The 25,924-nt window shown below is 38.8% G+C and overlaps 2 protein-coding genes across 2 annotated transcripts in view; one reads left to right on the top strand and one right to left on the bottom strand.

Moving 5' to 3' along the window:
- Positions 1 to 16,203, top strand: part of LOC106934660 (vasoactive intestinal polypeptide receptor-like) — a 26,952-nt gene extending 10,749 nt beyond the window's left edge. The window contains exons 3-12 of the mRNA XM_015014697.1: positions 5,770 to 5,876; positions 6,002 to 6,099; positions 8,087 to 8,216; positions 11,203 to 11,356; positions 12,026 to 12,086; positions 12,588 to 12,654; positions 12,736 to 12,827; positions 13,291 to 13,420; positions 14,438 to 14,479; positions 14,627 to 16,203. Of these exons, the coding sequence (XP_014870183.1) occupies positions 5,770 to 5,876; positions 6,002 to 6,099; positions 8,087 to 8,216; positions 11,203 to 11,356; positions 12,026 to 12,086; positions 12,588 to 12,654; positions 12,736 to 12,827; positions 13,291 to 13,420; positions 14,438 to 14,479; positions 14,627 to 14,818 (1,073 nt within the window). The 3' untranslated portion in view covers positions 14,819 to 16,203. The remainder of the gene's footprint in view (positions 1 to 5,769; positions 5,877 to 6,001; positions 6,100 to 8,086; positions 8,217 to 11,202; positions 11,357 to 12,025; positions 12,087 to 12,587; positions 12,655 to 12,735; positions 12,828 to 13,290; positions 13,421 to 14,437; positions 14,480 to 14,626) is intronic.
- The window catches only part of LOC106934659 (kelch-like protein 40a), a 27,351-nt gene extending 1,427 nt beyond the window's left edge, over positions 1 to 25,924 (bottom strand). Inside the window, exons 1-6 of the mRNA XM_015014696.1 lie at positions 24,416 to 25,924; positions 22,640 to 22,800; positions 22,359 to 22,466; positions 21,591 to 21,776; positions 20,056 to 20,205; positions 15,395 to 19,117 (exon numbers count right to left, since the gene is read on the bottom strand). Of these exons, the coding sequence (XP_014870182.1) occupies positions 19,006 to 19,117; positions 20,056 to 20,205; positions 21,591 to 21,776; positions 22,359 to 22,466; positions 22,640 to 22,800; positions 24,416 to 25,540 (1,842 nt within the window). The 5' untranslated portion in view covers positions 25,541 to 25,924 and the 3' untranslated portion in view covers positions 15,395 to 19,005. The remainder of the gene's footprint in view (positions 1 to 15,394; positions 19,118 to 20,055; positions 20,206 to 21,590; positions 21,777 to 22,358; positions 22,467 to 22,639; positions 22,801 to 24,415) is intronic.

The following is a 25,924-nucleotide window of genomic DNA, read 5'->3' as shown; positions in this document are numbered from 1 at the left end:
GTTAAACTCTTTATTAATAAAGTTTCTTACATAGTAGCAATACTCCTTGAACCTTTTCCACATTTTTTGACATCACAAATAAAGACGTAAACGTACTTTTGTGGCATTATATGTGAGAGACCAGCGGTGTCCGTCTCAGTTATTGTGTCTTTGGGTAAAACTCTTTACTGTACTGTACAAATAAAGGTCATTTACCAATACAAAGTAGCTCATAAATGTGAATTTGAAGGAAAATAACTAGGGAAAAAACTTTAGTGCATTAGTTTAGATTAATTAATTAAATAGACTAATTTTTAACACAATTACTGGCATTTTCTTTACACTTGCAATTACTTGCATTTTTGCCTCTGGACTTTTTTTTATATATGTATACTTATATAAAAAGCCCAGAGGCGGAACCTTTGTGTTGTGTTTCTGGTACGCCAGTAAATATGACGCACAAGCTGCTTCCATAAACAACAGCAGTGGAAATAAAAGCAGCTTCTTTTGGCCAACTGGGGGTTAATATTTGATTCAAAAAACAGTCTGATGGGACGCTGGAAAAGACCATTGTTGTGTGCAAGTTGTTGTAAAAACGATAGTTAGCCTATCAGTGAAGCTATTCAAGCCTAAAGCAGCTTCTCAGTGCTAAACATGTAGCAGCAGCACAAACGTCCCCAACTCTCCACAGTAAAATAAATAAATAAATAAATAAATAAATAAATAAATAAATAAAATAGATTTTCAAGGAAGCTCCATGAATGATCAGGGGTTCACCACTTTGCACCAAGCTGATGGCTGCATAACCTAAATGACAGATTAAAAACAATAAACATCTTTGTTGTTGAACTCAAATGTATATTTACTCAATAATTTAGCAGCAAGAAGGCTTTTAAAATGGAAAGTGTTGCTTATTTTGCCAATATGTTTTCAATTAAAATGGAATTGATTTTAATAGATTAATTACAGACCTTGTAGTTAACTTGATGATAATTTTTAGTTCCAGTACTAGAAATAATACATGGTTTTCAATATTTCTTATAAAGGACAATGTCCACTTGTAATACTTACTCATGCTCAGTAGATCCACCTTTTCGTGCAATTATGGCTCCAAAGCTTTTTGTTATTACAAAGGAAGTCAAAGGGGTAATGAAAATGGTTGCACTGGATTTCATTTAGGAGTATTTATGAGTAAAGTGGTCTGTCACACTTCCAGCTGCACTACTTTGTGTTGGTCAATCCAAAATTCCTGTAAAATAGATGAAGAATATGACAAAATGTAGAAAGCTGTGCACAAACGTGTAGTCTTGTGTCTATTTCCTAGTATTGTGTGTGTGTGTGTCTCATCCCGGTTGGAAATGTCCGCTGGAAGTGATTGAAATTCAGATTGAGATGTCTAATCTAGAGCCAGGAAGAACAATCTATCTCCTGCTCGTACGTCACTTTTTGGGGATGAAAATGGGGCCGGATCTAAGATTTACGACGGGCATACAAAGAGTTCAGCCGAGAGAAGAAGGCTTCTGTGGGAAGCTTTGCTTTGACCCAGATGGGAGCTGGTGTGACCTAGGCCAAGACGGCACTCCAGGGAAAAGATAGAAGGAAAGATTAAGAGGCGTCGGTTTTGGAGAGAAAATTTATGTTTACTTGACATGGCAAAGATCCATAGGATCAATTAGGCCCAGATGGTTCAGGAGAGGATGAAGATCAGAGGTCACAACAGAAAGAGAAACTAGTTGTTGCACATGATATCTGTAAATCAACTTATTTATATAAGAAGGGAATGTCAGGGATTTTATACCTCTTGTCCATTTGTTCTCATTCACCTTGAGAGTTTGCAGAAACATGATGGTTACCTGCTTACGTGTTTCTTTTGTTTGTGTGTGTGTGTGTGTTCTAGAAAATATGGAAAAAAGGGCTGCTCAGCTCTGTACCGTCGGGAACAGTTGTGAAAGGCCGGAGCTATTGACACATCCCGAGCCGTTCTTTTTATAAGGCTCACGCAGTAAAAACAAGCATTACGAAACGTGGCGCCACGGACGTCGAGGGGCCGACTCTCATAAATTGAACTACGACAGTTTACCATTCTCATGAACTCTTTACCTAGTAGGCTGAGCGCAAACACGCAGCCATTCATCTCGGGAGTCTCACCTTCTCTCCGGGCTCGCAGTGACAGAGCGCCAGGAGGTCAACGCTTTCACCTGAGTGCCATAAAACTGCTGACACTTATGTAATTCTTCAAACATCCATCTTCAGAGCTAATTAGAGATGATAATTGAGTGGAATAGATTATGCTGACAAATAATTTTTGATTTAAAGAGGCTAAAAATGCAACTGTTGTTTTACGAGGAACTAATTTTGGCTCGACTGTCACGCGTGGCTTTGAAAATGCTCGGCGTCTTGCTTTTTTGGGGAACGATGAAAGCATTCTTCTGGCAATCCCTCAAACAGGCCAAATCCAGCGGTGGCATTGGCTGAAACAGCGGAGGCTTATCTCTGTCTTTGTGTCTTGTCGTATTGTTTAAAGAAGCTAAGCCTCGTTCTTCTCTGCATTATGCCGCTTAGGTATTTGACCAAATTTTTAATGCCGAAAACATTCTTACACTCTGGAACTGTTTGACGTTTCACCAGCTGCACTTTAATTTGATAGAGAAGTGATATGTCAGGAATGTCAAACCTGCAGCAATCAGATTAATTTGTTGCCGGCGCGTGACACTTTTTCTCATTGTCACAAAATGAGATGAGGAAATGTTGAGGAACAAACAGTGATTTGTTTTACTGCAGGATTATGGATGCTTGAACACAAAGTGAGATGTGTGTCATTAAACAGAACACATGTCTGTTTAATGATTAATGGCCTAAATAGAGAGCTACCAGGAAGAACTGTCATATTTCAAATTAATAGGTTTTACAAATAAAGGGAAGTCAAAGCACATGTAAATTGGACCTACTTAGGTCTGAATTTTTTTATTTTTACTTTAAAATATAGGTTTCACAGATAACATACTGCTTTCTGTTTATATATATATATATATATATATATATATATATATATATATATATAATCATCCCAGTCCAGCTTTAACTAGTTGATATTCAGCAGGTTTTAGTGTAAAATATTAAACTTTCTGTTTAGATCAGAAAGTTTAGATTTTGGACTAGAAATTATTATTTTTTCTGCATATATCTATGTATAATCATATTTAAAATTAATTAATTATGTTTTACTGTTAAGCAGGTACATATTGTTAATTCAAATATGGGACATAACATTTAAAACTTAGCCAGGAGTTATGTATAAATGTAAGTATTCCAATTTGTTTTCACTGAACTTATTTTTCCTGGTTACCAAAAGCCAAATAAAAAGCCTCTATTGTTTGCTTATGCTAATGCTAATAGCTGCTAACTTGTATAAGTAGATCTTAAGCAAATCACGCTGGTTTTCCAACTTATTACCGGAAGAGTTTCACTTTTCAGAAGCAAACTTTACTTAATGTTTAGCTAGTTGTTAGCCTGGTAAAAAACAAATCCTTGTTCTATGTTATTTGCTTCAATTTTACCCAGAAGCTAACATTTAGCTGTGACGTATGAAGCTTACCAGCCAACACGGTCTGAACGGCTTCATTCGTTTCCTCCTCTGCCATTGCTAAAACTACAGGCAAACTACAACGCAGAAAATCGTAATGATCGCTCACAACTTCAGCCAGGTTAGGTTAATGCTACGATTATCTGACAGCAACTAAAAACTGCATCTTACACGTAAATCACTTTCGTAAAAGTCTGTATCCTTTTTTATTTATTTATTTTTGTTACTGGATACCAAAAATGGTGACACTTTAATGATTTAAGCATCTTTAATGCTAATGTGTTGTCTGGACTATGATCATTCCTTCTTTATCAACTTCAAGTTGAATTTTCTAAGTTAGAAAAGCAGAAACCTGCAGACTATTTGCTGCTGAAACTGGTGAATAGTTCTTAGTAGATTTTGCAGGAGGTGGAGCTCACTACTGGGTGATGAACTGATGAGAAGCAGAGCTGGACTTGATGAGTTGTAGCTCCAACAATGACTTACAAAGCCAGTAAGGGGAACACACACCATGTTGTTCACTATTTCTGGTAACCTGACGCAAACTTTGTCCTGGAGAGATCCGTGAAGGCTTGTCTGAACCTGATCATGGGTCTCTAATTTAAGCACCATCACCCTTCTGCTTTAGTTCCCCTACTGCACCTTCCCAACAGGAAAACAAACTTATCTGGCCTGTAGATTACAGGACCTGACTTGCCCTAATTTGGACGAACAACTTTGAAATGAAAGTTGCCCATCTTGAACATGTTAGCCCCTAGAGCGCTAACATGAAATGTTACGAAATGGAACTCCAAAATGGCCGACAAAAATATTTATAGGAATGGTTCTTACTGAAATACTCACTAAGTTTAGAGATTTGTGTTAACTTATATAGATACATCTAAATTCATGTGAATTTAATTTAGAAAATAATTAGTTTAGGTAATTTTCTTTCTAAAAAAAAAATACACATACAATAAACAAAACCAGACAAAACAACAATAACAAGAAATAAGCTCATATGTAGATTGATAACACAAACTTTTCAGGTGTTTAAATCTGTTAATTTTGTTGCGCGTACCCAAAACATAAAACTCAGCTTCTTAGAAAATGCAAGTACTACATAAAACCATTGAAGAAGGTGTTTTAGTCACATAAATGTCAGTCATACTTTACTTGGCAGTACCAGTGTGGCGTACGTTTTTTTTATTGGGGTTAATATCAGCCCAGATTGTTGGTCTTTTTGGTTTCCTGAGTCTTTAATGTAGTTATCTGTGCTTTTGGCAGTGTGGACTGGAGCCAGGTGGAAAATTAATTTATCATCTCTATGAGGCTCAGCAGCAAAAGAGAGCATGAAGAAAAAAGAACAAGAAAGTGTTTGTGAAAAATAGCACAACGAATGAAGACGGAGAGTAAAAGTTGAACTACAGAATGAAAAACAATAAAAGATTTATGGAAATGCACGTTTTATTTTTTGAATGTAACTTAGAGAATAGTATTTTCTTCATTAGTTTGCATTTCTGCTTAACTTTTTTTTCTTCTAAATTTTAGCTTCTTTTATTTTTATATTTCCTCTCTTCTCTCATCCAGTGTGCCCGGTTTTATTTTTTGCTTAAATCTTCTTCCCTGCGTCCTCCTTTACTGTCCTTAATATTTTCCCAGTCCGCACAACTCTTCAGTCCTCCTCTTATCTTCTCTCTCCTCTCCAAAGCTCCTTTTTCCTTCTTCTTTTTTTCCCTCATCATCTCCTTCCCTCCATTGACCGCTGATCTTAACTGGTTTAATCCGTTCACTAAAGGGCAACTTTCTACTCCTTAGCTATTTGTCTTCAGCTCTTTCACCTCTGCCCCCTCAAAGAAAAACATCTCTGCTCGACCTCTTTGTTTATCTGTGTGTGTGTGTGTGTGTGTGTGTGTGTGTGTGTGTGTGGGTGGGCGCAGTGTGAGAGTAATGAAGATACTGATGGAGGCAAATACACATGGGAACTGTGTCTGTATCTCAGAGCCAGTTGGAAAGCCATCCCCCCTTTTTTTCCCTTTCAGTGTTTGGGAGTATCCCACAGAGACGAGCATATCTCACAGAAACATAATTAAGAGTGAGTAAAAGTAAGAGCTGTTGATTCCCCATTCAGCAGCCCTACTCATCGCTCTGCTTTTACACGACGCGTGCCAGAGACGCCATCGCGCCACAGCGAAACGGCGGTAACTCTCCTGTGTCTGCTCCCTCAGGTAATCTGTCAAAGACCTGCACCGTGCAGGGCTGGCCCCCCAGCAGCCTGGACTCCTACATACTGGGCTGCGGCTACAACCCCAACAACACCGCAGAGGAGAATTCGGTCAGTTTGGCGACTCGATGCTGATGTGAATTCATGTGTTTTCTGTTTTTTTTTTGTTTTGTTTTTTTCTTATCTCGAAATTACTTTTGTTTTTGAGTCTGGTATGACTGATAATGTTGTTGCAGGGAGATTTTTACATCACCATCAAAGTCGGCTACACAATCGGTCACAGCGTTTCCCTTATTTCTCTGATGGTTGCCATCTCCATACTCTGTTTCTTTCGGTAAGGATTGTTCTCAAGCAAAACATCTATTTATTTCATCGTTTAGAGCACAGTTTTCCAACAAACTATCATCCCTATGAACACTGGAGGTCCATGGCTGCCTCGTTTATGGCTGTCTAGTTCTTGACTTCATTTAGCCCTTTATTTATTTATATTATGTGGAAAAGGTGACTTTATTTTAGCTCGTAGGTTTCATTTTAACTCAGTCTGGGGTCTGTCTGGGGTCAGGGACTGCTTCCTTCAAAGAACCTGGCGTACACCGGAAGTGAATGGCTTCAAGTTTATTACAGCCCTTACTTCTGTTGTGTCCTGTCTCCTAGCAACCGCAAAGTAGCTAAACATAAGCTAGTAAAACCAGAGGTTGAAATCTTGAAGGGGTTTTTTTTATTATGCATTTAATCCTTTTTATTAATTAAATTAATGAACTCAAAAAATTAATTATGTTTTTTTCTCTTTGATTTAGATAATCATATGTATATGTGCATATATCAAAAATCGAACACATCTGCATTAAGCTTTTGATTTTTTTACCGTCAGATTTTATAAAACAAAATTGTTCTAAAAGGGCAAGCCTGATATTTAGCAGTTTTTTTTTGTTTGTTGTTTTTTTTTTTGGAGCATTCAAATTTCCACAGCCTTAGTCGCATCACTGTGACGTCATCACAGGCGACCTTTAGAGGATGCAGATCCTGAATTACGACAGACCCTATGGATCTTTTTGCTTTTCAGTTTCATAATTGGGTTGTGTATGTTTTTTTTTTTACTCTATTTCTTCTTACATGTCCTGGTTATTATTATTATTATTATTATTATTATTATTTTATTATTTTAATTATTACTATTATTTTTAAATGACCTAAAAGGTTCCTATCTAACCTATCTTAAACTTCTAATCTGTTTGTCTTGCACTTAAATCTTTGTCAAAACTGCAGTAAGAAATTATTTGCACTTTTTTTTGTAATTTATCATAAAGTAACGTCCATTATGCTTTAAAAAGATCTTTTTGACCGTCGGTGTTTGGATCCCTACATCCCAGTTAATTCATTTGTCAAGTGTGCCCAAGTGTCACTTGTTTGAAAACCACTGCGATCGACCAGTAAAACCATGTCTTAATGCTCCTTCCCTTTATTTTACAGAAGCTTAAGAGAATTTTTAAAACTTTGACATTTCTTGCATGAACACCGCAACGCTATTAGCCGTAAGTGACTATAAACTCAAGCTATATATTGTATAGTCAAACCACTTAGCGGGGTTTGACTACGATGTTTACATTATCCTCCAGTTTTGACCCTCTGTCTCGACTTCCTCTTAAACAATAACGCGACACTGATAAGTTTAGCCAGAGGGTGTTTGGCTTTTTTAGCAAGCAGCCTATTCTTCTCACATCGCATTTGTGCTGTTTGCACATGATGGGCTAAACAACAAGGCCTGTGTTTACTCCAGCGGGTCACGGAATGCCATTGGCCCGCGCCGCGCAGCAGAAACACAGGATGTCATGAGGCTTTGCTGTTTACGTTAAGCTTTACATGCAGCGCTCGGGCAGCTGGCTGATGCTGCGCCGCATCTCATCTGATCTGCTCAGATAATCCGCCTGGCGGTTTTACACAATTAAACCAAAGTCATCTGCCTAACCGCTGTTTGAAAACACTCGGAGTGAAGAATTCGCATTAGTGGCATGTCGTCAAATCCTTGAAATTGTTCGACTCTGCCGGTTGTCAACTTGGATGTTTGCACATCTGTTTCTGGCTGATAAATTTGCATTTTTCCGGGAAATCTAAATCTTTTATGTGTTTAACAGATACTGTATTTAGTTCTTGACTTCTTCAGGGTTTATGTGTTGGCATTCGGAACCGGCAACAGAACTTTGATTTACGACAGTCAACAGTAACAAACACTAATCTACTTCTGCTTTGCTTGGGTAAACCGATGCAGCTCGTCTAAATATAGACTCTCCTTTTGGATGTGATCTTTTTTTTTTTTTCTGCAGGAAGCTTCACTGCACAAGAAACTACATCCACATGCATCTGTTTGTATCTCTCATCCTAAAAGCCATCACTGTTTTTATAAAGGACGTGGTTCTGTACGAAGTGGGCGAGACGGAAAACTGCCAGGCACCGGTGAGTAAATCCGTTCATTCAGCTGTCTGATCCGCCAAACACAGATCAGCCTGAATACATCGAGATGACCAACGATGTTTACAGAGCCGGCCCCAGGCATATGTGAGTTAAGCGGCTGCTTAGGGCTCTCAAGAGCCTCATTTGAATTGATTTTGTAGTGATAGATTGCAAATATTTTACACAGTCTACACGTTCTACCCCACGTTTTAAAGCCAAAAACTGTTAAACTTGCTAACTTGTTTACTGTGAATTCAGTGTCTGTAGATGTTACTTTCAAACAGTTAAATTAAAACGCCACACTTATAGATACCACTCTGCCTTTCAAAATGTGAATTAATTAGAACACCTTTGCTTGTTTGCTACTCCTGTAACAAGGTTAACATCGGTAGTCATAATAATACTGGTAAGATGTACACCACACCAAAAATACTTAGTAAGATTTTATAATTTTTTGCAGTTTCTAGTGTAAATTATCTATGTTCACTTAAAAGAAGACAAAACTAACTTACAATTAACTTTTCAGCAAGAAATAGGAGTTTAAGTCAATAATTCCTTGATATTTATTAATAAAACAGTTCTAGTTCCACTGGTAGATTATAAAACAACATTTTTTCCGTGTTATAAGAGGAAAACATCTGCCAATGTAAGTAGTAATTTTTAACCAATATTATGGAATTATTGACTTAAAACAAGCTCCTATTTCTTTCTAAAATAAATAGCTAGTTTTGTCTTATTTCAAGTGTAATAAGATATTTGACCTAGAAACTACACCAAAAATACTTGGTAAGGTTTTGTGTTTTTGCAGTGTAAGCTAATCACAAAGACACTAATAATAGCAGGTATGTTACAGGTATAATGTAGGCTAGGAATGACATAGTATCTGGTTTTGACATGTTTGTATGAGGGGCCCCGAATCAAAATCTGTTTAGGGCCCCCAAAAGGCTTGTGCCGGCCCTGCTGTTTCCCTGACAACACGTCAGGGAAACTACATGATTAGTACATTTTTCTCCCAAATCGTTGATTTCCTGTGTTAGTTGACGCATCTTCTCTTTCAGACTTTACTGCCCTAAAAGTGTTAGCTCAGGGTTTACCTAACGTTTAGGGTGTAGCAATGTTTGCAGAGTCCGTTACGCTCCTGAGCCCAGGTTTTCTAATTCTTCTGTAAAGCAGGATGCTGTGAAAGTTCCTGTTTGTTTAACGCTGAACCTGGACCGCAGACACCATTGGCAATAAACTGCATTTACAAGTGCGATGTCTTCTTAGAAGCAGTTCATCTCGACACCAGTGTTACCGCAGGCACTAAGGTGGAGTCAAATAAACGTCTTGTGTCGTTTTAGTGCAGCACAGCTGTTTCAGTGGGACTCAGTGGAGTTTTTTTTTTTTTTTTTTCAAAATCTCGCTTTGTCTGATTCATCTCCATTATCTCTACCTAGAATTAGATCATTACACTGTAAATAGCCTGTTGCTCTGAGGGCTGATTGTTAATGGCTGAGGGGAGATATTTCGTCTCAGGGATTCCAGGATTACTCAACACCAAACACAGCTGCTAAATTTCAAAGATGTTTCTGAAAACACTTTAAAAAGTGACTTTTTATACTTTGGTTTAAGATAGTTGGAATGAAAAGCTCAAGTGGGTCAAAGGATGTTTTTTTATGCTTGACGCCTTCTGTTTTGTTCTGTCTCTGATTCACAATGCAAAAAGCTCCAATGACACCAGCACAACCGTCGAGATCCAGGCTCACGATCCGAATATGAGAAACAGCAGGATTTTTTTTATGTTTTACAAGTACAGCTATAGGTCATAAATGATGGAAGAAAAAAAAATAAAACTTAAAAAATGAGAAACAAATAATTTGTTTGCACAAATATTACTCGTATTAAATTGCCTTATTTTTGCTTCATGAATGAAGGGAAAATGTTTCTAAATATATATATAAAAAAAACAAAACAGCCTTTTCTTTGGAGATAACAGAATTAACATTTAACCACATCATCACAAAGTTGTTCTCGCGCCGTTTTTCCTCCCCTTCGCCACAGTGACCACCGGCGTTCACACAGCTGTAAATATTTCACGCTGTGCGTCATGGACGGCAGTGGTCTCTGATAACGGGACACTCTTTTCGTTTCGCCTGCAGTTTGTCCACGTGTGGCTCAAATGGATTTCTATCCGTTTCTTAATGCGCAGCCGATGCCTCATTTGAATGAAGATAAAATGCATCAGAGCAGACAGATTAGCTGGAGCAGAATGTTCTGCTATAATCTGGTGAATCATTCCTTGCAAATGCCTTAAAGAACGCGAGCTTTATTCCACTGGGAGCAAACGCGTTGCTTGAAATCGACAGACAAATTTACATTTCAAAACATGATTTCCAATTCATCACGTCTGGTTGTATCACCAACTTTGCATTGAAATTGTCATTATTTACCGAATGTCTCTTCATGACACTAGTCATAAACATTCTTAAAGACTTCTTCATGGTCATGTTAGGTGTTATATCATGTTTATAACAGTGTTATGTCAGTCTTATGCACACCCCTGTTACCGAATTGAAGCTAATTCAACCATTGAGGCATGTTGTTATTTTCTTCCTCATCCGAAAGGCTAAATAATTAACCGCACTGAGGAGTTGATATTTGAGGGAGTCAACCTTCACAAGTGCTGACATCAAAATCAACAACAAATGACAAGAATGTCTAAAATTCAGTCAGACAGCACACATCACATTCTGTTTGAACCACTTTAAACCAAGCTAACATTAAATTGCACGTGGCTCTGACTCTTTAAGAAAAGATGAAAGCAAGTGGATGAAACAACAGTGTCGTCGGCATAAGCACAAATTGGATAATTAAATGGCAAATCCTTTGTAAAAAGGAGAAGAAAAATTGCAAAAGCAATTTCATATGGGAATTAAAGTTCATTATTTTCGTCTTGAAATACATTTACATTGTGACAGCAGTGAGCCACAGGCTGATGTTTGTGTTGCAGGTGGGCTGCAAGGCGGTAGTGGTCTTGTTCCAGTATGGAGTCATGGCGAGTTACTTCTGGCTGCTGGTGGAGGGCCTCTACCTTCACGCTCTGTTGGCAGTCTCCTTCTTCTCAGAGAGGAAGTACTTTTGGTGGTACATTTTGATTGGGTGGGGTAAGTGCTCACATGGCAGTCTCGCTTTTTTAAAGAACTTATGTGACATGTTTGCAAAGTAAATGTTGATTTCAGCATCTCTGCACTTGCAGCTTACGATTCAACTAATTTTCAAAGAGCCGAACTAAGTTATCAAAAACATGAAACCGATTTTAGCCTAAAGATTAAACGTTTCCTCTTTGTGTCAGTCATTCATTAAAATCCAAACTTTCTCACAGAAGAGCTGCCAAAATCTGACGCTTCTTGCTTTTACATCTTTCTTCGCCCTTTAAAAATCATTGAGACGGATAATCGGTAACCATGTTTTATTTTCCCTAACACACCAATAAAATGTCTATAAAATGGGCTTGAATTGATCTTTTCCAGCAGGATAATGGAGAGAACCCTGTGACTTCACTGCAGAGTCCCCAGATGAACCAATACTGGCACTGAGCTCATAAGAATCCTGTAAAAAAAAAAAAAAAAAAAAAAAGATAAGCATACTGAAAAAAATGCGTAACTGCTTCGGCTGTAAAGTAATTCAGGCATGGTTCACCCACTTATTAGGAGCATCTTGGTGTTGCGAATGGTTGTTTGGATGCCCGTGGCTGTAGCCAATGACTCCAGTTTGAGACGATGAATGTTTTAACTCTGAAGTTACAGATAACTCTGTCTGCTGTCCGTTCACAGGGGCTCCAACCATCTTCATTTCTGCTTGGGTGGTTACAAAAGTGTATTTAAATCCTCCTGGGTGAGTTGAGCGTTCTGTCATGTTCTAAAAACATCCCAGAAAACGAGAACTTTTGGTGAGCAGGTGCACGCACTGTTGGAAAGCCAATTCCCTGTAATTTAGCTGATGGTTTGACTGAAGACTCAACGACTTTTTTACAACTGGTAAAAATTCTTAGACTCATGAAGAAGGACACTTCACATAGGCTCTCACTCCATTTTTTCTTGCTGATTTTTTTTTTTGTTGTTGTTTCGATCATAAAGCTTTCACACCTTAGAAGTAAACAGCACTGTTGTAATTAGCAAATGTAGGAGAGTTTCTTAGCAGCAAAACGTTGAACCGTAAACTGGACAGTTTCCCAACTGTTTCTCCAACACACTACATTAAAAAAATTAATCTGAAAAGTGTGGCATGCATTTCTAATCTGCTCCCAGAGTCAATAGTTTAAAAAAATGTTTTGTGTATATTATAAATGTGGTATTGCTTCCTGCTTTTATTAGCCTATGCTCTCTCTTTTGTCAGATGCTGGGAAACAATCGACGACGCGTCATGGTGGATCATCAAAACGCCCATCTTAGTTGCCATTCTTGTGAGTTACACCAAACGCAGGCTCTTGACGCTTCACGTTGATGCTCCCCATTAACCAGCGTCCCACTTCTCTGTTCATCAGATGAACTTTTTCCTCTTCATTTGCATAATCCGGATTCTGCGGCAGAAAATGAACTGTCCCGACATCGGAAGGAAGGAGTCCAACCAGTACTCGTAGGTTTGCCTTTGCCAAACGTCAACGTGTCTGTTAAGGCAAAGGTTAACGTTCAGCTGAATTTCCTGCTGTTAAAATTTGCTGTTAAGTTATTGTTCTTAGCGAACGAAGCTACACAATACCTTCCAGATGCATTCAGGCGTATTTTTTTCAATTTTGTCATGTTATAAACACACAGTTTGTATTAGATGTTTATGTAAGTAGAGCAACACAAAGGAATGCATAACTAAAACAGGGAGAGCAATGTGTATACAGGGCTGATTGACAGCGCTAAGAGCCTCCTCCTGGCTCTGATTGGTTGTTTCTGACTGGTGTATTTCTGCAGATGGCAATAGGACCACAGGAAGGAGACAGAAAAGCTTATTATACTGTAACAACAGGGACAGTTTTAACAAATATGTAAAAAACAAAAAGAAAAACATTGTTTATAAATTTTCCTTCTTCTGTTTCTGCTGCTTTCAGGAGACTGACTAAATCCACCCTGCTATTAATCCCTCTCTTTGGGATAAACTACATAATATTTGCCTTCATCCCCGAACACATCCACCCGCAGCTCAGGATGGTGTTCGATCTGGTTCTGGGCTCATTTCAGGTAACACACCTGATCGCTTTGCAAAGCCTGTTTGTTTTCATTTCAGCCAGACAGAAAGTCTTTATATAAATGGACATTTAATAGGTGATATCAAGAGAAACACAGAATAGTGTGTTTTAATAGTTACTGTTGTGCATTTGGAATAAGTTACTTGATTTACAGCAAGGGGTGTCCAAAGTGCGGCCCGGGGGCCATTTGTGGCCCTTAGAGGAGTTTTGTGTGGCCCTTGATGCAGGTCAGGAGCGGTATAAATTAGGCTGATGCAGATGGAGACTTTTTGTGTTTTTTAATGACAATTTTACATCTTAAATAGAAATTTTTATGTACAAAACAAGTGTTTTTCTTTAATTAGCCTTATTTTTTTTTATTTATTAATTTATTTTTTGGTTTCACTTTTAACGCCATCTAACAAATCTCCAGCGACGTTTTACTCAAAAACAGACTCAGTCACACCTAACAATTAAAGTGGGCTAAATCTCGCTGAGGGTTTTCAAAGACAGTTCTCATTTTTTGGGATTTTGGGAAAAACTAAAAACAATATCTTGACAATCAAGTTAGGAAACTTGTTTTTCTTTTTTTCTTTTTTTTTGTGGATGTGTAATTCCACAGAAAAATTACTTTAATTTACTGCGGAGCGGATAAAAAGAAAAGAACAATAAAATTGCTTTTGCATTCTTAATAAATAACTGGCCTCCGAGTGTTGTCGGCTCGGCGATTTTGGTACAAAAAGTTTGGACACCCCTGATTTGCAGTACTCCACTGGACATGGATGTTGAGAGCAAAGTGCAAAAATGGAAAGCCAGCGGTGGAAAATCCTCCCCGTTTATAACCGTTTTGGCTCAGAGCGCTATCTCCCGGGAACATGTCCCAGACGTCCGCATGATGAACCTCCTGTCTCAGCCTGAAGTTGGTCTTGATCTTGCCGTCATTATTCATGCGCAAATATTTGGAGCATTTCCCTCGGCTGTGCTGTGCAGCACGGCTTTCTCTTCCTTCACCTCTGCGTCTCTCCGACAGGGCTTCGTCGTTGCGGTGCTGTACTGCTTCCTGAACGGAGAGGTGAGTAAATTCAAACAAAGTTGTTTTTTTTTTAGGTGTTTGCTCTTCTCATTTAAAAAGCCACAGAGTTTGTTATTTTTTAACCCATCCCTCCACCTCCTTCCCCCTTTCCACACTGTTTGCTCTCTCGTTCGGCCTCCCCTGCAGGTGCAGTCCGAGGTTAAGCGTAAGTGGCGCAGGTGGATGCTGCAGCGGTTCCTCGGCGCCGACACTAAGTACCAGCAGCCGTCCATCGGGAGCAACGGCAACAATTTCAGCACCCAGATCACCCTGCTGACCAAATGCAGCCCCATCACGCGGCGGGCTTCGGCCTGCCAGGAGCACCTTTCTGCAATCTGACCCCCTTCTGGTTTTTATTATCGGTTAACGAATGTGTGACTCACACGTACTGTTGCCATACACTGGGTGTACAGAAGCCATGATAATCCTAACATGGATTTTCTGTTGTTTTTTTGTTTTTTTGTTTTTGTTGTTGTAATCTTATATGCTGGCTATGAAAAGCAACAGGTGCTCAGTGTTTTTTCTCGCCAGGGCACAAAGTCATCTGACACCTCCAACAACACTTTCTTATTAATGAAATGTAAAGAAGGTACACGCCTTTTCTTTTTTACTTTTCTTTTTTCCAGATTATATAAAAGCAGCTACGATCACAGAGATTTCGCTGAACTGCAGCGCGGCTGACTACTGGCACAGGGTCACCAACTTTTCGTTCCAACGTGAAGCGAGATTTGTGAAAGACAGGAGGAAGGATGTCCCTTTTTTACTTCAAAATAAAAGCCTCAAACACTTAAAACCTAGGAACAAGATTGTACATATCAAGAATAATTGCAAAGAGTTCTGACAAAAAAAAAAAAAACTGAGATTCAAGCTGATTCGTTGCCTTTGCTTGACAAGCAACTTTAGACAGATTCAAACGAGTTTCTCACTGAGGAATACAAAACGGAGAGCTGGAGGGGTTTGGGCCATGCATGTTTGAGCCAGCATGTGACTCATAACACACCAGCTATGAAGGAGTGGATGTGGAGGCTGAAACAAGTGGTGACAAGGGTAATGATCGTCTTTAGAACTTAAAAGTGGCACAAATCTACTTTTGCTTCTTTTCAGCGTGATTGATTTGGTTGATTCACGAGCATTTTCAACACTTGTGGATTCTGTTTTTAGCTGCTATAACGCCCGAGTTTCCAGCACAGCTCACATGCAGATGACATGCAGATCTGCTGTCATGCACGTTGAACACTTAACAGAGTGCATAGTCAAAGAGGGACCTGTTTTCACTACCTATAGCTGCATTTTAATATTGTCCGCTTGTTCATTCATATGTTGGATCATGTTGAATGTGGAGTCATGGTACTAACATAAGTCTGTCCTTGGCGATCGTTCTTGGCCATCATGGCAGATGATGCTGCAGATCAAACAACTGAGACAAACTTAACTTAACTGAGAAATATTACTGAGCATCTTAATATCATGAATCTAAATCGTATTTTTCCTCTGCAAAAATACTAATATCCAAGGGAAGGAAACACACATTAGTACCAAAAGCGGCACATTGACAATATCATTAACTACTGGCTGTTTGAATGAATTGTGAATTATGAATCGATTATTTATGTTCTGAGCTTGAATAACAATTGTAATACCTAAATAAGATTGATTGGATCTCATAACTGTGATAAATAGGTTCTGATAAATCAAAAAAAGTGACATTGTACTTGGTTATTTAACCGTAAATGTCTGCCTTTGAGTATAATCACATTTTATAAACTAGCAATTCAGAGGCGGCAAATTCTCAGCTCAGTGTGAAGAAGTCGTCCTGAATTCACCTTTAAGCTAACAGAGGAGCAACGTTAGCTGGTAAAATGTCAATGCAGAAGAATAATTTTGTTCCACAGATAAGTTAAACTGGACCAAATAATTGTAAAGAATAAAATCTAGTCGATCTCAAACAGGAGCCGTCGCAGGCTAGTGGTTACATGACTCCTAGGTGTCTGCATTGCTTTACAAACTACCTACCAAGGAGGCAAAACGTTAAATTGTCACTCTGTTTAGAACCAGTCAAAAATAGCACAGTGGGTAAGAAGTGTTTTTGCTTTGAGTGAGATTTAAACGACTGACATGAGACAAAGGGGAAACAGCAGCTATATATCACTAAGTATCACTTAGTGTGAGAGTTGGCAAAAAGGCCAAGCAAATAAACAAACCTGAACTCAATGTTGACAACAGCAACACTGGCTACAGCGTAGCAACGTGCTAACACAGGCAGGGAGATCTTCCTCTAGCTGCTCTGCGTTTAAAAGGAACTTAATTATCGTTTGCTGACTGATCATCCAAAGAGAAGCAAGAGGTTAGGGTTTTGTTGCAAAGGGGACAAAATGTATCGATATCGGTGATGGGACTGTTCTGACCAGGAGTCACTGAGGAGGAGGCGTCCATAGCACAGCTAGCGTACTGGATGTGCTTATCCTGTCTGTGACAGTTTTATATGGACCATACGCTCGGCTGAATTACTGCCGGATAACATTCCAAGCTCCGGCTTGTGAAACTTTGCTCAGATAACAGAGGCTTTTAGTTTCTGGATGTAGCAGATGTGTAACATCAGTGAATGCTGAAGCCATCTTCTGTTGTCTGGACTGCATGCATAAATGGCTTAGTTGTGGTTTTTTTGTTAATATCCTGTACTGTTGTTACCATTTGTTTCCACTGACAGTTGTGTACGTTGACATTGACAAGATAAATTGTCTTTTTTTTTTCATCTGTTCATTGTTTCCTAAGGATGAATCTTTTTATATAAAAAGATGAAAATGTTTTCCTCAGCTTCATTATAATTCCATTACGACTCCCTTGTGAGTTTATTTAATTTAGGCTTTTTTTTTTCTTTAATTTTAGGCCAGGTTTCTAAACAGCTCTTTTACAAAGGTTTTACAAATAGAAATATGAAAAGTGTTAAACATTCAGTATGATCACAGCTTCAGGTCTAATTTAGCAGATAGATGCCAATTTTTCTTTCCCTGTTCTCATTTGTAAACAACTCAAGCCTAGTTAGAGTGGATGGACATCGTCTGTGAACAGTTGTTTTTGTGATTTTTAAGTCACAAACTCGTAAATGACATTGGATTGATGTTTTGACTTTAAGAACTTAAACCCTGATGTTTGCTGTGTTCGTTATCATCTTCAACACTGAAAAAAGAAAACAAGTGATCCCACTTTGAAAAAAAAAAGTTAATTTGCTACACGTAATAAAATTAAGTTTACCCAAGTAAATATATGAAGTTCATTAAGTTGTCATGTTTAACAAATGTAAATGAATTAAGTTTGACAAACTTAATTTGATTACATGTAACAAATTAACTACATTTTTTTTTCATTCTCTTTTTTCAGCTTACCAAACATCTGAACAGAACTGCTAGATTTATGCTGAGAATAAATTGCTTAGAGCTTCACTCTGTTTCCTAAGTGAAACATTTCAAAAGGGAATTGCTTGGGAAAGATTTCATGTTGCAGTATCAGATTAAATGTAGTTTTGCCAGCCACACTTTTCAGATTCGTATGCGTTTAGAAAAAATGTGGACAGTTTCCTTCGCAATTAAATGCTAATTTTGATGGTGTACAACACAATTCCTATAAACTATATTGATACGGTTGTAACACGGTGAGATGTGTAAAAACTAAAGAGGTGTGAATATTTTTTAAGTATATAAGCCCATTTACCCCACTGATAAAAAAACAAACAAACAAAAAAACAACTAAAACTGAAACTATCAGAGTGGTGGAAATGGGAACTACAGCGTAAATCATGTGACTTTTCCCGTGCTGGTTAAATACGGAGCTAAATATGTACCTTGAACTTAACGTCACAGAGAGCTCTTGTTGTATATATATTGCTATAATGTAAATATGCAAACAGATTTGTTTTACGATGCAATTTATGATGATGCTTAGTACTCAGGTGTCAGCTAGAAGTCAAGGTTTACATTTAAAACTGCGTTTCCCACTTGTGCTATTTGCATCATGTCAGTGTAAAGATGACAGAGTCTCTTTAATTTGTTGTTAGAGGAAGTGTCTTTTTTGTGTGTGGTGTAGAATTTAAGGTTGTTACTGAACAAATGAAAATGAATATAAACATTTGCACTCTGATTTGGCTTCAGTACCTTTTCTGTTCAGCCATGAAAGTAGTTTTTTCAACAATCTTTTATTTGAATGCAGCATTATAATATACGTAGTAAACAAACTTAATGAAACAATACACCAAAAGGAAAGATACACAGATCAAAATTTCTTGAAGTTGGTGATGTTTGTCCTTCTTCTTTGGCTTTAATCAGTTGCCATGTCTCTGTCTCCCCCTGCTGTACAGCACATGATAAAACAGCTTCACTCTGATCTCATAACCCATTGCTTCTTCTTGTCTTTAAGGGTTGCCTCTGAATCACTCTGTACCCCAAGCTAATTTTAGGAAAATGTCCACATAGAAGAATTATATTTCCTCCAGCATACAACGTGAAACCCAACAGAGCAGCAGTTCAGCTGGATCATAACTTGGTTAGGCGGAGAGTGTTGAGTCGCACTGGGAGAATGGTGGATCCCTCTGCATAGCAAATCTCTCGCAAAATCCCGTTCCAGCACTTCTCTGGCTCATCATATCTGCAGAAAAGACACACATGTTAGTGCTGGTTGTACTCATCGTAGCATTGTGAAACGGTGTAGAGCAGCAACAATGATCCCAGTGTACCAGACGCAGACCTTCAAAGAATGATTTCCTCAGAGAAACTCTTGTAGGGTTTCATATAACAGGTGTTGCAACAACACACAGCAGATAAAATACTTACTAATGTTCCTAGGAGAAGACATCCAAGCAAATTAAACCCAGAGTTTAGACACAGCAACGTTCAGAGAAATAAAAATAATAGAATCCAAACTCTCCATTTCAGACTCTATACGCTTCTATCTGCATGGTTCGTCCTAAACGCTGACCTTGATGAGAAAGGCTCTTTGTTAAAATGAACGTGGCAGCACGACTGAGGTTTTTAAGCTTACAAACTGGAGGACCGCCACAGATACAGTATGGGCTGGATGTCAGGGTTTCTTTTTTTTACATTTATGTTTTAGATACTGGAGATTAACTGACTGGTACATCTAAAAAATGTGGATATTGTTAAAAAAAATAAAATATAATAACCTATACTTATATACAGAAAGTGAAACTCAGATATTAAATATTTTAATTACACACATCTCAGTAGAAACTGATAAAATCCATGCTTCGCTCCACAGATGCAGTAATTCCCATAAAATGAGCCCCTATGCAGTATTCAGTGCATAAAAATTAACATGTTTTCAAAAGCCTGAAATATCTGTTTAAAATACTCTGCTTTATTAATTAATTAGATAATCATTAATTATGAATTTCAGCATCTGTGAGTCATAAAAATAAAGACTTAAAATATTCCACTCTGTCATGAATCTATATAATGAGTTTTAGTTTTTTTTTTTCTTTAATCACAATCTTTATGTGCATTTAAATCACAAAAGGTCAAAGAAACAGTGAGACGTCACAGCAGTCATGTAACGTGGCCTCTCACCTCCAGATATCGGTCATCTCAGTTGGTACAGGCTCTTCACTGGTTTCGCTGGGCATCATGGCGTAGCCTCCGATGGCGTACAGGTAACCTCCTGTCGAGATGAGGCTGAGGGAACTGCGCTCCTGAGGGAACTCTGTAAACTCAGACCACCTGCAGGTAGGAAGAAACACAATCAACAGGAATTTAACACTATTAACCTATGACTCTGGGTGTTATGATCCCAAACTGTTAGTTCTGATATATCATCGGAATAGTATATATGCTCTTCAGTAATTTACTAATATTGATCTCATGCACTTAAAAATTAATTTTGGAAGAAGACATACGCACAACTAGAAATATTTACACATAAATCAAGTGTATTAGTTAATATATGTTTAATAATGGCTACATTTGACCAATGTTGTATATATTTTTTTTCTGTGTAACTACACCTCAACATGTTAATTAGAAATTAACTAAATTTGTTAATTCATTAACAGTTGTTCTTGTTTGAACGGTAGCCTAAGGCTAGTATTTTTCATTTTGCATGATTATGAACATAATGAATATTAAAAATTGATGTTGGTTGATAAAGTGTCATTGCTGGAGAAAGAATTAACGTTTAATCCAACTTTGGCTAGCTTAGCAAAGGCTAAGTGCTAAAGGCTAGCTTGCTAAATTGTTTAACCTTAAAGAAGATTGCTAATGAACGGTAAGTCTTAGCTGTGGTTGTCAGGAAGAGTATTTTCCTGCCAACTTGTTAGAATAGTGTTAAAAATGTAAATATATTTAAGAAAGATTCTATTAACTAATTCAGCATCATTGCTAATGCTAAATTCTACAGACGAATTTAACTACAGGGGCTAGATTTACAAGATTTACATATCATTAAAATCAAAGTGTGTTCTCGTTTTGACGGTTCTAACAGTAAAAAGAGCAACAACTCCAGGACTGTTTACCTGTCTCTAGAAGAAACCGCACCCTTGTTCGTGGGAGGACTGAGGCAAACGTAGAGGACTATGGCAAATTATACAAGTTTTACGTGTGTGGGGTCAGTCGGACCCCATTTCTACATACAAAGGTTAAGAAGGAATGTATTTTTATAGCTTAGTAAAACAAGGACGTTCCTCGTTTTAATGAAACATAAAACTTGTTTTGTTAAAATGAGAAAGCTTCTCGTATAGTTTATAACAAGATCTTGCTGCTGGATTTATTGCTCTGGCAGCTAAAGGCTTCCATAAAACTCAAATCTGCGTACATGCTAAGTTTCTTAACCCTGTATCTTGCCAATGAAAGGAATATCTCAACTGTGTTTGTATGAGAAAATATTTGCATGCCGCCTGTAGATTTTAAATTATTTCAGTAATTGTTTTGTACCATAACCACAATCTAATTGCATTTTTGTTTTTTCAGATGAATCCATGAAAATAATAGGAAGAGAGTCAACCCCAAAAAATATATGCAGATTGTTACACTAATTCCACTGTTTAAAGTAAAAAGCCTGCTTGTTTTATCAGTGTGATGTGTCATAAACCCTAAAATGTTTTTCTCACTTGTTGGCTGCGATGTCGTAGACCTCCACCGAGCTGGTGAGGCCTGAGTCGGTCACTCCCGTGGCCACGTAGATCTGGTCCTGATGGACGGCGATGCCAAACAGAGATCTGGCTGTCGTCAGAGGAGCCAAGTCCTTCCACTCAAACTTGGTGGGGTCGTAGACGCAGACTCTTCTCATACATTTCCTGCATGAAATAATTTAAAACACCACGTTGGAAAAAATTGGGGCCCCGTTTTATGAACACTTTTGTAAAATAGGGCCACATTTGATAAAAGTTGGTGAAAAAACACATTAAAAAAAGATTTACAGATTTCTTTTATTAACTGTAAAAGTTCAAGATCTACTTCTGTTTGGCGATGTGTGTCACTGTGGCATGCCTGCCTTCACTGTGCTCCTTGAAGGCCTTAATATTTACTGACTTACAATATATACAGAAACAAGAGAAAATGACTGATTTGTCTTGGTACTTTTTATGCACGTTTTCCACTCTTAAACGGGTCGTGTTCTATGCCATATATGTGCATCAAAAAAGCAAACTTTATAAACTTTAAACTGAGCTGTTATGATGAATGGTACATCATCATACCATAACAACTGCTATTTTATGTGCTGTTAGTTCAGTGCTATAGTGACACAATTGAATAAACTGGAACAAATCAACTAGAAACATAAAGACCAGATAAGGGAAGTCACAAAATTAGCATTGAGACATTTTTCTCTTTCATAATTAATACATGTGACGTTGAGTGTCGTACAAGCCACTTACTTGCTCTCAGACTTTCCACCGATAACATAGACAAGACCGTTGTGTGCTACAGTCCCGTGACCGTACACTTCATAAGGCAGCGGGTCGGACTCTCCCCATTTAAACGACCTGTGAGCAAAGAAGACCATGTGTCTCTATGAGCAAATCATATCAGTGTTAAATGTGAACGTCAAGACCAATAGAGTTGTTATTTGGAAGGGAGCACATATTTCCAGATCTGGTTATTTTAGATATCTTTAAATGATAACAAGTCTATGGGAAGTCACACATGATACACTTACTGTCTGTCATAGATCATGACTGAACTCAGAGCGTGCTCTCCCTCCTTCAGTTGTTTACCACCGACAACAAAGATGGAGTTTTCAACTTCGGCCAGGCCGAACAGACACCGAGGATTTGGCTGGGAAGGCATCCCCAACCACTCCGAACTTACTGGGTCAAACTGTGGATGAAAGCATCAGTGTGGAGAGAGATTTTCTTAAAGTTAGACTTTTAAAAATGACAAATATGATCAAATTATAGAGCCACAAAAGATACAGATTTAAAAAGCATAAATAGTGGATACCAAAAAAGCTAATTTAAAATGGAATGTACCTGCTACAAACAAACAAGAAAAGCCAAGTTTCATAGCAATGGCTCTCTACATCAAAGAGGCCATATTATATTATTCATAATGACGTAGTATCGCAGAATGTAGAGTATGGCTGCTTAGGTTTGTGAGTTACAGCATTAACCACTCTTCAAATCCTCCTTTTCTCAGTGCCTGAGCCAAGACTTTAAGAAATTCAAAATCAGCATGTTACCATTACTTATAACAACCATATGTGTAGCTTTAGCTTGAAGTGAACTTTAGATGGATTCCTTTAGTTTGACCAGTGACAAGGACGATGCTTTCAGAATAATATTCTGACTGATAGATTACTTTATGCTGTTAAACCTTTTACAGGTAGAAGACTGGTATTACGTAGGACAGTGGTTCCCAAACTTTTTCTTCTGCGTCCCCCCAGTGGTTTCCAAACATTTTCTGCGCCTCCCCCCCTATGGATTACAAATGTCTGTCTGGTTGAAACGACGCCTATGAGGGTGGGGCAAAATGAATAGACACCAACATCGGTAGCCTACAAGGTACTTGTTAAGCTTAAGGTTCTGTATTGATATTAGCTAGTCATCTTTTAGCTAACATTACCTGCATCCAACAGCTTTACTCAACTCAGTCGGTTAGTTTGGAGGGAAAAACTGAAAAGTTCTTTGCGTTTTGCTGGTTTGCTGCCGTGATTCTATCACAAACCTACGTAGCTCCGCACAGCAGCAGCAGGTCTCCTTCCCGGGTGAAAACCCAGCGCGAGCGTCGTAGCGCTCATGTTGCGTTTAAAGGCGGCTCGGAAAAACAGGTTACAACATGTTAACAACGGATTAAACCGTTTTAACTGCTGATAAAAGTGACAGAGGACACAAATATGGGAAGTGTGGAAGCCTCTACTATATCAAATTGACATAGGAATAACAAAGAGTTGGCCATTCTAAGGTAAAAACCCAGCGCATACAGTGTTCATGTTTTGTTTTTTTTTCATCCAGATGGCTTCCCGCGCCCCCCCTGCAATGACACGGCGCCCCCCCTAGGGGGCGCGCCCCACAGTTTGGGAACCTCTGACGTAGGAGATAAGATTTTTGGCTTCTTCCATCCACTGCTGATACATTTAATGCAGCCACCGCTTATCCCAGATAGCATTTCTCTTCACTTTGTCTTCTTCAGTGAAGAAATCACCCTAAAAATATTCACCTTATGAAATAACATTTAAACTGGAGACTTTGATATTACTACTTTCTACTTGGGAGTCAAATGTGTCATGCATTGATGACTAAGTTGGTTGCTTTTACTTCATCTTCTTTGGAAAACCTTGATTACTTTGTACTCATATTTCCGAGCTTTGTACACGATAATGAATAGCAATCCAGATCTACAGCAAAAAAAGAAAACTTCCAGCTCTTTAACAGAAAGCAAAACAAAATGAAACCAAACTAGTTTCTAAGCTTTGAGAGACAGATACTCCCTTTACCTGTAGGAAGTAAGACATGAATGGTTCGTCCTTGTCCTCCTCATTATAGAGAAGTCCTCCAACCACAAATACCTGGTTCTGCTTTGTCACCAGGCTAGAGTGGTTTTTGGGAATCTCTGTAGATTCTGACACGACAAAACACTCGTTTCCCACCGGGTCATAGGCCACAGTGCCAGTGTTGTTGATCATAAGTACAAGGTCCATCTCAAACATCCCAAAGCGAGGGTTGTTGTTCAAGACTCCTGGCAGGTATGCCTCCTCGTCATCCTCCTTCTCCTCATCGCTCCCCTCTCCTCCCTTTGCACCATCGCTGCCAAGCCTCTTCGGCTTGGGGAGGCGACCTTGGTGGGCCTCTGTGACGAGATCCAGCTCCTTCTTGATTTCTTGGTTGAATTGGATGTACTGGTGACGCTCAACTTTTTCTTTGAAGTAGTCTATGGGAATGAGCCTGAATCGGACGCAGTGTAACAGCTCGGGGAGTTCCTTTAGCCGCATTGTCTCGTCGTGTTTGATCCACTCCATCAGGGATTCAAAAACCTGCTCCTCCCGTTCAACGTTTAGGGCGTCTGAAGAGAGGATGATGGCTAACTCACTGGGGCTGAGCTGGAAAAAGTCCTGGTCCCTCATAACAACCTGGTAACGTTCACAGATGAACTCCCTGGCACCAAGAGTGAGCCTCGGACAATCCAGAAGAAGCCCTAGTTTGAAGATGGCAAGGCAGTTTCCCAGCACCATCTTGTCCTGAAGGTAGGTCAGACAAACAGAGAAGATGGAGGGGATCTGGTACATGTTAGCAACCATAAAGATATCCTGCACATTCTGCTCTGTCAGATTAATGTCAGATGTGTATAGGTAGCGCAGGATCATCTCCATGACACTGGGGTCCACATCTTTAAGGACTATCTCCCTTTTCTTACTCTCCTCTAGCTCAGACAGGAACATGGCCTTGAAGAAGGGGCTGCTAGCCGCCAAAACCAGACGGTGGCAGGGGAACTCCTTGTCCTGGATTTTCAGGACACAGTCCACAAACTTGTCATTGTCCAAAAGATCACACAGTCCATCCTGGAGCAGGGTCTGTTGGTACATCCGAGGCTGCCGCATCGGGTCTATCGTCAATGCCGCCATTTTGTTGGTGGGGTTTTGTTCCTGCTATGACAAAGCGGGACTGCCGGTGCTCACTGGCCTGCTCCGACTGCTACAAATAGCCTCAAAGTGTGGGTAAGATTATGGCTTCAGCTGTCTTTGACTGTCACTGAGAGCATAGGTCCGTGGTATTTATAGACTGGGTCCCCACAAAGCAAAGATGGGGCACACTCGCAGAGACAGCGCACAGAGGAATGATGGCAGCGGTTAAATCCAGCAATCAACTCACCCGGCAGCTGTTCTGATCTTGATACTGTAACACACTTTCCTATTTTTAATGTATCACATTGTGGACATTCTGAATTACAAGCAGAGGAAGTGACATATACTTTGCTCTTAATATGTATTTACCACATCCATGACTCA

This window comes from Poecilia latipinna, unplaced genomic scaffold (assembly GCF_001443285.1).
Source record: "Poecilia latipinna isolate Pla-1442-1.1 unplaced genomic scaffold, P_latipinna-1.0 Scaffold1839, whole genome shotgun sequence".
NCBI classification, from domain to species: Eukaryota; Metazoa; Chordata; class Actinopteri; order Cyprinodontiformes; family Poeciliidae; genus Poecilia; species Poecilia latipinna.
This window is presented reverse-complemented; position numbering and strand designations above follow the sequence as displayed.